We start from the raw sequence: 13645 nt of genomic DNA, 5'->3' as shown, positions 1-13645 counted from the left end.
AACAAAAGAAGGAAGTGGCCCTCTGTGACTGGTCTCTGAGCGACTTCCTGTTTGTGATTCTGCTGCCAAAAACAGAACCAAGCAGCCAGAGGGGTCTGGACCTCCCACGGTACTATTGCACTGGGGTAGGGGGGTACTATTGACTTGCTGCTGCTACGTGGATGTCCCGTCCGTACATTGTGTCTCCGTCCCTGGAGCGCTACAATACTGGGAAGCAGCTGCTGCAGCCAACATTAAAGTGACAAATGTGTGTTTTCATGTCGAATTACATGTTAACCTGCAATTAAGGCTAAGTGACTTTGTGATTAGATGTTGTTGTGGTAGAGATCAAGCTGTTAAGGGTTTTTGGCCACTACAGTTTAGTCTGTTAGTGTCACTGTTTCTTAAGTGGTGGGTTATATGTAGCATGTGCCTAACTAACCACGCTCTGGCTTCAAAGACTGTTTTAGGCAAATTGGGTCAAAAAACTCAAAAGGCTTTAGTTGGGATATCATCACGTCAAAAGGTTCTGGGAACCGTTGTAATATCAGCAGTTTGTACTCCCTATATCACAATCTAGTTCTCTTGGACATAATAATCCTTCATCTCCCATCGCCACCTCACACGAGTCAAGGACCTCAGCCTGCATTTCCTCACATTGGAGAGCATAGCCTGTGATCCAACAATATAGTTTGTAAACTCCCATCAGCCATTCATAAGAACAATACAAGAGGCCAGGATACATAAATCTGTGGTTGATACACTCAGGAAATAATACGAGTGCAATACAATGGTGTATTCTTCCTAGGTTAAGGTAGGTTTTACATCCCCTATGGTACATTCTTTGAAGTATTGTCACAGGACGGACGATAATGGAAATGACAGAAATGTCCTCGATCTTGGGTAAATTAAACTTGTGTTCATTTCCCTGAATATACAGTACACCCTGACATTCTCTTCAATTAAAAGGTTAAATGCAGAGAGAAAGGTCTTCAAAGAGTGGTTGAGCAATACAGACACACACAAAGCACTAATAAACCAATATTTCTCAATACAAAATGGTGAATTCATCAGAGAAACGTTGTGGTTAATGGAAAAAATGTGTTGATTAAACCAATATGGATGTTCAAAACTGAACGTATTATCCATAATGATTTAGACTTTAGAGCATTTAGTGGTTCCTTTTCCTCAATGACAAAGAGGATGTATTGTCTCTCACATATGGTACTTTAGCCAGTCAAAGGCTCAACTGAAGCGTCACACTTATTTCAGTCAATTGTGTTACGCATAACAACTCCCAAATACTGTTATCATGTGAGGAAACAATCCTGTCTGTCTTCACAGTCCTTGGCTCTCTAGTTGTGCAATGCTCACATGTTTGAGCACACATTGTCAACTTCTGAAATGTGAAGACATTTCTGTAGGTTTAAATGCAATGTCATGAAACATCAATAGACCGACCGGAGGCAACAAACCAATCATGTTATAGTGATTAGGAAGGCTGAGGGTTAAGGTTTATAAAGCCTCCCTCACAGTCAACACTTACACGACTGTGGGTCCTACTGAACATGGTCATTACCAGGGTAACAACCAATGTACAAATGGACAAAAAGCAGGGCAAAATGCCAGTAGGGCTGTCATTAAGTGGGAAACTGCCTCCCCGGGAAGACTTTACTATGGAAGAGTATTAGGGCCACCAACACGAGTTTATTTTTTTTTAAAAATTCGAAAGGGGGGGGTTATATTCTGAGTTTAAAGTCAGAATTTCTGAGATTAAAGTCAGAATTTCTGAGAAAAAAGTAATAATTTCTGAGATAAAAAGTCAGAATTTCATAAGTCATTTCAAAGTAATAAAAATGACTTTAATCTCAGAAGTTCTGACTTTAAGTTAATCTCAGAAGTTCTGACTTTAAACTCAGAATATAACCCCCCCCCTTTCGGAAAATAAATAAATAACTCGTGTTGGTGGCCCTAATACTCTTCCGTACTTTACGGTGCTCTCTGAGGATTTTTGTTTTAGGGGGGGGGGGGGAATCACACTTGTTTTGTGTTGCCCCTCCCCCCCAACTCCCCACAGCAAGCTGGGTGAGGATATCAGCACCCAGGGCTAATTGAGAAAACTGATCGGCTGATCTGGAGTCATCTGACTTTTGATGGGAAAGGCGACAGGGTGTTTTGACAAGGAGTGTTAAATGGATCCTCACGCCCCGCAGCGTGTGTGTGGAGGATGGGTGTTGATGGCCGGGGGCATGAAGGCGACGGGATGAGAGAAGTTGTGAAGTTGTTCACACTTTAGAAAAAACTGTTATATGATCCACTGAAGTCAGCGCGAGTGACATGAGTAAACACCGGAATCAATTACAGTAAATCCTTGATTAAAACCAGGCAGTACTGTGTCATTCCCACTAAGTGTTTTCATGCTTATTTACAAACCTAAGCAACAGTAGGTCTCTCCTTCTCTTTGAATGTATTTAAACATGTCAGCATTTGTTTGGACTGCCTCGAACTGTGAGGCACTGAACTGAAATGGTATATACTTGAAAGAAATACATCACATGCATTGGAACCTGGCTTGTTAGTGAGGCACGGCTGTCTAGATTCCATCTTCTAGCAAACAAAACTCCACTCTTCCTGCAACTACATTGTAATAGACCTGTAACTACATTGTAAAACACTGACGTCACATAAGGCCTATGGATAACATTGGCAGCTGCCACTGATTGCTTTAAAAAGCTGTAGAGCAGACGACAGCGTCACGTCCCGACATGTCCCCACGCCACATCTGCCGCTGCCGTCCATCGCCCACTGATGAGCGACGGACCAATGGTTTTTCTTTTTCATATGAACACCAACAATCCCAGTGTTTCTCTGTTAGCTCAGAGGACTGTATGCACTGGGGTTGGGCTAACTGTACCCTTAAGCTCTACAACAATAGAGCGTCAGTGGGTTCACTGTAGCCCCAGATATGGATCTCAGTTGTGGAGTTTAGAGGCAGTGAATAGACTTGGCTGGGCTCTGGCCTTATGAAAAGACTACTAATCTAAGCAACAACGAGGACACTCAAGGGACTTAATGCATGTGTGCTGTTTGTTATTTCAGCTTTACTTATTGGGAGGAATTCAAATGAGCGCCATAGGACTTTTAGACCCATGCAGCAAGCCCATACCGAACATGAGATCTACCTCTTTGTATACTGTATGCCTGTGCTTTACAGTGTAGAGAAGGTGAAAACAATTGTGTTGGACTGGTGCATTACCAGACAAGTAGCCATTGAGTTTGGTGGCTGTGATTTAAATGCCTCTGCCTTGTGAATGTTTGGTCCTGCTGTGCTTACTCTAGGATTAACTCCCTGCCTAAAACAAACTGAAACAGAGCCCTCTCCCACTGTGATAAAGTCAACCTAGAGTACACACACAGATAACTTCACTAGGACAGTCACTGACAGCTAGACAAAGGCAACCATTTTCCAGGATTATCATAACACCAAGGTTCAGCTAAGTCATAGGATTTGCCAATGACTGTATCATTCAGTGGTTTCATTGTTGTCCAATACTCTTTAAGAACACACACGTCTAAAACATCCATACATAGGTAACACACCTAGTATTCTACACAGATACAAAATACATTGTAACCTCTGAAGTTTATTTACCATGCATTGATCTCTACAGTTGCGTTAGTCATCTCACTTTTATTGTTTTAAACCCCCATTACTTATACTTCCGTGTATGATGTGCTCTAACAATAAAGTTGGATTTGACCTGATTTGATTTGAACATGCCATCTATTGATGCAAGCTAGAGAGACAAGGTATAGAGGAAGACTGTTGAAGGAAGGAAACTCCAATGAGATCTTGGACAAGAGTTTTGTGTTTTTCAGTTGATGTACTGCGGTATAGGGGGCATTGAATAGGCCTAGGTCAACACAATGAGGAGGAAAGTAACACAAATCCTGTTTATACTCAGCCTGGGAATGTAACACAATAAACACATTTCCTCTTATCACATTGGGCGAAAAAGAAAAACAAAAGAAAAAAAAGGAAAAACAACAATAGCTGATTACATAAATGTATGTATATCATTTTTCTTTATCAAAGTGTGGCAGAAACAGTTTGAAATACAGAGGGTTGTTTTTGCTGCATGTTTTTGTTAATGATGCTTGTTTTGTTAATGATGTTTGTTGCTACTCAGAAACAATGATAAACTGAAAGGCTTGTTTTGATAGTTGTTGTAGGAGCAATGGAGAGTCCTGCTATAGCCTTGTGAGGTCCTATTTTTACGCATTTACACTGCTGCTTTCTGCACGATGCTTCTCCTTAATTACCAGATGTTAGTCACATTTCTCAATTGACAGACAGAGTAAGTTTAATAGGATAGGAAGATTAAAAGTCTTATTTTGTATCATGACGCATGTATATACATGAATCACATTATTATCCCTCTTTGTGGCAGCAGATGTTTTCACACTCCTAATGCCAGTCAGTCATGGAGGTTTAGATATTCCTGCATGTCCACACACAGTTCTCATTATCTCCTTATCATACATAGCCAGCCACCTCCTCAACTTCTTTTCCATTTTTTTCCCCATCATCACCAAATGTCTCTTTTCTCTGCCCCCCGGTTCACAACGCTTCGCTTACTCTTCCCACACTCCCTGGCGCTGGTTCTACCTGTAGTTTCTTGGCACACGTTACGTCTTAAGGGATACAGACATATAAGGATTTACTAAACAAATGAAGGCCTGGCGGCACAGAAGCTGACAGTTACACCTCAGCTCTGTTATGATAAGTAATACTATGAACATGTTTTCAAGTATTAACAAAGACATCATTGAGACATTTTTAAATTGAATGAAGTTTGAGGTATAAGCTGATTTATTGTGAGCATCGGAATGAGTGCAGTGCACCCAAGCCTGGGTGTGAACATGAGAACTGAGGTGTACAGTATCTAATACTGTATTGTGGAATTACGTTCCACCACTTAAGGGTAGGAGACTGGATATAGTGGGAAATGTATGTATTCTCTACTGAAATGATCTGCGGGTGGAGACAGTTTTGGGGACAAAGGGCTCTCTCAAAGGTTTCTTTGTGTCAACCTGATGCCAGTTATAATGGGATGGTTGGGCATTTTTACCTGCTCTTTTGCTGATTGAGCACAATAACAGAGTGCTTACCTGAGTAACTGTCAGCATTTACTTATCAGGTTTAGAGGATCAGACTACTATCGGTTCCCATGATGACAGATATTTATCTGACTTCAAATCACCAGTCCTGAGAAAAACAAACATTCTGGAGTGGGTGGGTGCTGTAGGTGTTGTTCAAAGAAATTGAAGTATATCTCCTAAACTACTGGCCTGTGTTCAATATCTGAACATGACAGTAACAAAAAACATGAATGTGTTGTTGTTGTTGTTGTTGTTGTTGTTGTTTAAACAGGGTCACAATAGGTACAGGTTATTACAGGTAGTCTTCGGTCTCTTCCATTTGAGTGCCTTGTTGTCAGACTCAAAATACATGTTTTCAGTAGTTATTTCTGTGTTGTGACAGTTTATTCAATAAGAGCATTAAACAGCTTAACTTCTGAGCAGGGCACGCCCGTGAAAATGTTTTCAAATTCACTTACTCTACTTTGATGGTGATGGTTTTACAGGGTGGGCGTATTTTTCCCACTGCTCTTCAATAAGTTCTTCGGATCAAATTAACAGTTGTCGTGAAGTAGGCCTACTACTGCTGTGGACGGATAACGCCCCTAGATGCGAAGCAGCGAATGGAGAATTGAATCCCTCAAGTCATTTACAACTCGGAAACTAGAGTGACAGCATCTCCTGTACGGAGTTCACTGAGACGCGCCGCAAAACGCTCACTTTTTGGATCTAGGCAATGATTATTTGAACGTTTTTGGGTTATCGGAGAGGAAAATACACAGGATCTATGATATCTCCACGTGGAATTGTACTATAATTTGATACCAGAAAAGAAGGAATGCATCTTTTCTTTGTGAAACTAACTTTCTTGTTGTCGCTGATTGCTCTAACACGAGGTAAGTGATTATACCTTATACAGACCTCTTTTGGATCCGGGAGGCTACTGACAGTTTTCGATATGAAAGAGAAACTATTTTATGAAAGAAAGTATATCGTTTTATATGGATCATCTCTTATCTCTAATGGAATCCTACACGCACAATCGATCACTACCAACTTTTCAGAATAGGATGTAGCGTTTGGTAAATTTAAATAATTTCACTCACGAAGCACTTGTTGCGTTAGGAGTTCGCGGGATAGATCTCTGTTAATTTGGGGGATGGATTTTTTATTTATTTATCTTTGTATACATTTGATCTAATGATCGAAGTTCACTTTTGATATGTGGGGATGATATGACAGTTCGAACATGTCAGCATCTTAACTTCACGCTTTATTGGCTGAGATTTGTCGCTTTTTATTTCTTTTGATTTGTGTGGCCTCATGCATTGGCACAACTGTGAAAGTGTTTTCATTTGCAGAGATTTCAGCGGTGTGCATGATTCTCATTTCAACGTTTCTTTGCAATTACTATTTTAAAATGGTTGTTTATTATAAGAGTCTTTCATGAACAATGTACGAGCGCCTGGAAGTAGCGAGATTCTCTGCAGACAACTGTTGCGCTCACGGCTCGTGCCCGTGCCCCGCGCAGAGCGCTTTAGCTGTCGAGTTTGGCACTCAGACATCACAAGAATATGAAAACTCATGCCTTGGCCATTGAGGCATTTTTGAGTCGAGGTAAACGGAATAGGTTTTTGCAGCACTATGCTACTCCCCAAATATAGTACATTCTTTAGGACAGCTGCAGGGGGAAGAATGCGCCTACCAGTGTGGTGTCAAGTCCTATTCACCACAAACTGCGCTTCAGGTGGCAGTTCACACCTCTGCCATACATACTGCTGAGTGATAGTTCTGTTTTTTTGGTACCCATGGTTGAGTAAAGAAGGCATTCATGATTTTTCCATGCCATCCAAAATTCTTAATGAATTCCTTAATGGTCTTAGTAATGAGTAGGCCTATGGTTATAATAACGTAGTACTCATCTGACATGTAATTGTCAAAATGGATAGAGCAGGTCAATATTTACTAGAATAGTGCAGTTGTATTGACTTCATCTGTTTGCAGGCCTAAGATGCTCCATACCCACCGAATCGTGTTTGAACCAGGGGAAGTGTGAAGCCACTGCAGACGGCAATGGAGAGTGCAAGTGAGTATACCTTCCTATTCTTTCACAGAGGCAAATTGACACATCAAAAAAGACATCATGTTTACAAAACAATTTACAAAACAAATATTATGAAATGCCAGTTGAGATGACTTGGTAAAGGATAAATCCAAAAGGTATTAAAAAAAAAGATCTGTGTGCTTGAGGCCCTGTTAGGCCTCTGAAGGCATGTTGGTGGTAGTTTTCAATTCTCTCAGCACATGCCTATATTCCTGGAAGACAAACACAGGCATGGGCCAGCCAATGAAAGAGATGTGTGGACATTGATGAGGATGGCATGGGGGTCACGGTGTGTGTGTGTGTGTGTGTCTCGCGGCCTGCTGCTAGTGAAAGCGGCCTCTCCTCTCCTCTCCTCAGCCCAAGTCTCAGAGACGCTCAGAGCCCTAAATCTTGTTTCTCTTTTCTTTCACGAAGCGACAGCTGGGGTTTGCCAGCAGCTCTGCGACCATTGTTCTCCAGTCAGATTAATTCTGTGTGACTAATCTGGGCGAGGCTTCCCAGAGAGCCTGCAGCCCCTGTCCTTCCCCCACTCCCGGGGTTTTGTCCCCCTTATTGAATGGCCTTTCTCTCTGTGTGATTTCCATTAGCAGGACAGATGGCGGTAGAGCGTAATTAGACTGGATGTTTTCATAATTGGGCGCCGATACGTAAGTGGATTGAAGTTGGAGCAAACAAGTTGCACGATGCACGTTCTGGGCTGTTGTTTATTCACTCTTCAACAGTTTGAAAAGGGTGTCGAGTAGGTCTACTACGACAGCATCGGAACGCAGAACTTCTATTGTCCCCCTGAACCCTTTACCCCCTATGCCAACAAAAGGCTTCCTGTACATTGGCTCGGTTTCAAACTGGCATCGGAGTGGCAGTGTCATCTTACCGAGCAGCAGTGGAGTGTGGTGGAACTGGGGCTGGCGGGCCTCTGTAGGACCAGGTCGGCTCCTGGCCTTTCTCTGGGAGGACTGCAGGCCCAGGCAGCCATGTTGGCTCTGAGCCACATCTTTATTCTGTCTGGCAGGGCTTGCTCCCCTTGTTGGGCCACAAAGCCATCATTGTGTGCCTCTCACTGTCCTTAGACTCCTCCAATTAAACATGGAGATTGGGATGAGTGGCTTGCATGAGCGTTGCTTCATTTGGATGAGGGATGAGTTTTTTTTTTTTTTTACGAGGCCCATCTTTTGTGTGTCTTTTGCTATACTCTGTTTTGTGTTATGGGTTAGGGTGTTATGTCTCTCTAAAATCTAATAAAGAAATGGCTAGAATGGCACATGTATGTGTAGGCAAAGTTCAGAGGCTGGGAAGTGTATCCTGTGGCTTGATGGAAGTGTTGTTTTGTTTATAAGGTAGATATTTTGACACTTCCAACAAATGTTCCAACAAGCGGCACAGACATTGAGAAAATGTGAGCTGTGGCAGAGCTAGCTAAGTGCACATTATCTATGAATCTAGAAACTCTGTGTGATCTAATCTAAACAATACTGCCAGTTTCTTTCCATAAAAACAGGATCTTCAAACAGGGGCTTCCTTTAGATTTATTTCAAAATGGAAGAAGTGTGTATCATAGCCAGTCCCACTATTGTTCACGCAAATTAGCTAAACATTCTGGGAATATGGTACAGTTAGCTTCCGATGTCAAGCAGATGTTGACCCAAACGTCATTATTAGATGTTCGCTGAGATGTCAAGGCGGAACCACTGAATTATTTGAGTGTGTTATAGTCTGACCCAATGAACGATAATAGCTAATTCTGATGGCCCCCAATTAAATTCCTTTACTGAGCACATAGTGTGGATCCAGAGCCCTTCTACCATTCCTGACAAGATTACGAGTTCCTTTGCCTCAATTAAAAGCAGCCGCGCTGAAGTCAAGTGGTATGTTAAGGTCAAGTGCCATTCGATGCTTCAGTTTTATATAGTACCACAGGGATGCCTACCTACTTTACATTCCATGCCATGAGTACTGCCTCCTCCCTCATATCTGGCCTCCCCAATGAGACCCTGACAGATCAGGACAGCAAGTTTATCTTAGAGGCCTTGAAGGAGGCCTCTCATCTGTACCGCTGACAGTAATAGCGAGCAGTGCAGTGAGTGAGAGAGTGCAGGGCAGGCTGGGCCGCGCTGAGCCGATCCAGGCCAGAGTTGGGAATTCCATTATCCTGGCTAGGCTCTAGATGGCTGGAATCAAAGGGCTTAGCCCTCGAGACAGAGAGATGAGAGATGCTGGGCTGGAGAATGGAGAGAGGGAGAGGGAGAGGCTGTTGAGGCTTCACATACCATGCCTGTCAAGCAAAGACTCCTCAAAACGTCTTTTTGAGTTTTGACAGGCCATTGATACAGTGAGTCACGTGACCCCTTGTACTTCAGAAGATGGCTTAGGCCCCCACTGGAGAGAGAGATTTGGAGGTGATGTGGTATGGATGAAACTGGGCCAGTGTGCGTGTCAGTCACCAACTAGTCCAGTGGTGGTAGACCTAATACCCCCTCCCCCCCCCCCCACACACACACGCACACACTTTTATCATTGACTAGAGTGGGCCTGTACAGCGTGTTGTCGTGATGCACCCTAAACTGAGGTCTCAGTAATTGGAGAGTCACGCCCTATAGCAGCATAGATGTCCCTGGCCTGTGAGACTTGTGAAATAAGTCTTCTGAAGAAACTGTCGGTCTCCCCTCAGACAGACAGAGACCGAAATAGCCCAGTTAGCGCCCAGAGCCGAAAGGTTTTTATGACAGGCTCTAATCCGCAGGCACCGCATTCAAAGGGTGGAACTGATATAACCTCACCACAATCAATCGCTCAAGTGTAGGGGCTTTAATGAATTCCCTTCTGGATAGCTAGATAGTGTGTCTATGTGTCTGTGTGTCTCTGTGCCTGTGTGTCTGTGTCTGTGTCTGTGTGTGTGTGTGTGTGTGTGTAAGCCTAACTCTCCGTGACTGAAGTTAAATATCAAGCAGGCCCATTAATTCCCTGGCATGTGTGCTGGTGGTGACTACAGTATCATCCATGAATGAAAGCGGGCCCTTGTCCTCAGGGCGGGGATGCTTCAATGCAACCTCTGTTTTGCTATGGGCAGATGAGTCCATCCTTGTCTCCCCCCCCCTTTCATTCAGACGCAGGAAACGGCCTGGAAGGGGCCAAGGGGGGGGGGAGAAAAGGTGCTGTATCTGATCATATCATCACAGAGAGAGAGAGAGCGGAGGGCTTTCATGGGGCCGCCGGTGTCGGTTTCCTCTTGGCAGTAGCCTCACTGGAGACTGAAGAAAGAAAGAGAGGGGTGGGGGGGGTTGGGGGTTGGGGGGTGGGGGGTTGGGGGGGAGGTATTGGGGGGGGGCAGGATTAGAGATATTTGAGCCCCCAGGGTGGCATATGCCAAGACAAATCACATTCACTTTGATCACTGATATGACTGACAGCCAAGCATGCATGGATGTGTATGTGTGTGTGTGTGTGTGTGTATATTGGGGCAGGGATACGCTTCCTCATTTGATGTATGTGAGCCTGATCACCTGTCTGTGGATCATAACAGAACAACTTAGGGAGGGGCGTACACTACCCACAAGGCAGCATGCTCCATAATACCCATGATTACTTGTGGTTTTGCCATTCAACTCGAGACAGACGACTTCAGCCTTTACAGTGGCAGGTGTTCTATGACCACACCACATACGCACGCACACACGACACGTACACGCACGCGCGCGCACACACACACACACACACACACACACACACACACACACACACACACACACACACACACACACACACACACACACACACACACACACACACACACACACACACACACACACACACACACAGGGGGGAAACAATCTGTCTTATTTCCCTCCTCAATCCAACCTATACCAAGCGTAGCGCCATGTTCTGAGACAGAGTGTACAGTAAGGACCAGTGTCAGTGTCCAGTCACAACCGTTCTACCTTCAGACACCTTAAACCACTTAAGTGGTTCCCAGCCTCGTAAAGCAGCCAGCAGCACCAGTCATTAGAGCCACTATGACTCACTCAAGCCCCCCTGGTCCCCCTGTCGTCCAGCCTCCTGCCCATGCTCCACGCTCTGTCCCTGGGGGGGGGGGGGAACCGGCCTCTTTCCCATGGGTTGTGGCAGTAATAGGGCCAAATAAACAAGTCTCTAATGAACACTACCAGATGTGGGCTGGGAAGGTCAGCTCTCATGTATACGATTAGAGAGAGAGGCACAGCACAGCAACCCCCTGGGGGAGTGCTTTTAAACAGATCAGACAAGACTAAAGGGGACTTAGCCCAGGCACAGACACCAAACTGCAGGAAATGAGAGTGGAGGAAGATGAGGGGGTTGGGGAGGGGGGAGGGGGGGGGGGGGTAAAAGTGTTCCTGCACTGTTTGACTCCATTCTGGCAGCACTTTACTAGAGGTTGAAGGAGGCGTCTTGAGGAGAGACAATTTCTTTAAAAAAATAAATTTTTTGGAGCCCAAAAATGTTAGTTTTGTCCTATTATTCCCTCATATACCGTGTTCAAATCTGAAAATGATTGAGGGAAAGTTTTTAAAACTTTTGGTCTTCAGAATATTATGTGGTGGTGTTATGGAATGACTGAAACAGTAGGCTTTAAGTGTGGTTTGGCTATAGTATATGGCCAGGTCTAGACCTTTAAAGTAACAAGCTCTATGTCTGCCTTCATCAGTCCTGGTAGGTAGACTGGTCGACAGCAACAGTAGCCAAGTCTGAGAACTTTATCTTTCTGTGTGTGTGTGCAGGGTTGCCAGGCCTGGCTAAAATGTCCAGCCCAATGGCCACTCAAAACCCACGCATAAGGCCTGAAAACTAGGCAATTTGTTCCCTGTAGCAAGGAATTGCCACATTTGTTCATGTGTCTGATCATGCTCATTACTGTCTTACAATCGCTTTACCTGGTTCTCTGCATTCGTCCCTTTGTTATTTATTCATCGCAGCAAATGATTTAATCTGAACTATATAAGCGATTGATAGTGAATTGTTAACATACCGGTAGATTTTTTTTTTCTTCAGAAAACATTATTGAAATGGTGTTACAAAATGTTAATATAATAATACATTTAACATTTAAAAATCTAATTAAAATGTCAAACAAGATCATCAGGGAGAAGATTGTAGCTAGTGATGTTAGTTTGCTGTTCTCACATTACTTGTGAGCTTCCAGTACTAATTCTCAACACACACACACACACACACACACACACACACACACACACACACACACACACACACACACACACACGCACACACACCCTCCAGCCCCCCGTCCTGCCCCTCTCCACTCACTCACTCACTCAGTCACTCAGCAGCAGCCTGTCTCCCTGCCTCCTAGTCAGCAGCCTGTCTCCCTGCCTCCTAGTCAGCAGCCTGTCTCCCTGCCTCCTAGACAGCAGCCTGTCTCCCTGCCTCCTAGACAGCAGCCTGTCTCCCTGCCTCCTAGACAGCAGCCTGTCTCCCTGCCTCCTAGTCAGCAGCCTGTCTCCCTGCCTCCTAGACAGCAGCCTGTCTCCCTGCCTCCTAGACAGCAGCCTGTCTCCCTGCCTCCTGGACAGCAGCCTGTCTCCCTGCCTCCTGGACAGCAGCCTGTCTCCCTGCCTCCTAGTCAGCAGCCTGTCTCCCTGCCTCCTAGTCAGTAGCCTGTCTCCCTGCCTCCTAGTCAGTAGCCTGTCTCCCTGCCTCCTAGACAGCAGCCTGTCTCTCTGCCTCCTAGTCAGCAGCCTGTCTCTCTGCCTCCTAGTCAGCAGCCTGTCTCCCTGCCTTCTAGACAGCAGCCTGTCTCCCTGTCTCCTAGTCAGTAGCCTGTCTCTCTGCCTCCTAGACAGCAGCCTGTCTCCCTGCCTCCTAGACAGCAGCCTGTCTCTCTGCCTCCTAGTCAGCAGCCTGTCTCCCTGCCTCCTAGACAGCAGCCTGTCTCCCTGCCTCCTAGTCAGCAGCCTGTCTCCCTGCCTCCTAGAGAGCAGCCTGTCTCCCTGCCTCCTAGAGAGCAGCCTGTCTCCCTGTCTCCTAGTCAGCAGCCTGTCTCCCTGTCTCCTAGACAGCAGCCTGTCTCTCTGCCTCCTAGACAGCAGCCTGTCTCCCTGCCTCCTAGAGAGCAGCCTGTCTCCCTGTCTCCTAGTCAGCAGCCTGTCTCCCTGTCTCCTAGTCAGCAGCCTGTCTCCCTGCCTCCTGGACAGCAGCCTGTCTCTCTGCCTCCTAGACAGCAGCCTGTCTCCCTGCCTTCTAGACAGCAGCCTGTCTCCCTGTCTCCTAGACAGCAGCCTGTCTCCCTGCCTCCTAGTCAGCAGCCTGTCTCCCTGCCTCCGAGTCAGTAGCCTGTCTCTCTGCCTCCTAGACAGCAGCCTGTCTCCCTGCCTTCTAGACAGCAGCCTGTCTCCCTGCCTCCTAGTCAGCAGCCTGTCTCCCTGCCTCCTA

At 45.3% G+C, this 13645-nt stretch overlaps 1 protein-coding gene across 1 annotated transcript in view; it reads left to right on the top strand.

Annotated features, from left to right (window-relative positions):
- Window positions 1–5959: 5959 nt before the first annotated feature.
- The window catches only part of LOC308159045 (neurogenic locus notch homolog protein 1-like), a gene marked incomplete at both ends in the record, with an annotated part of 43979 nt that continues 36293 nt past the window's right edge, over window positions 5960–13645 (top strand). Inside the window, 2 exons of the mRNA XM_080532792.1 lie at window positions 5960–6017; window positions 7126–7207. Of these exons, the coding sequence (XP_080388918.1) occupies window positions 5960–6017; window positions 7126–7207 (140 nt within the window). The remainder of the gene's footprint in view (window positions 6018–7125; window positions 7208–13645) is intronic.

Source organism: Nansenia antarctica, assembly GCF_963989245.1.
Source record: "Nansenia antarctica genome assembly, chromosome: 5".
NCBI lineage: Eukaryota > Metazoa > Chordata > Actinopteri > Argentiniformes > Microstomatidae > Nansenia > Nansenia antarctica.
The sequence above is the reverse complement of the archived record's forward strand: the minus strand, read 5'-3'. Positions and strand labels throughout refer to the sequence as shown.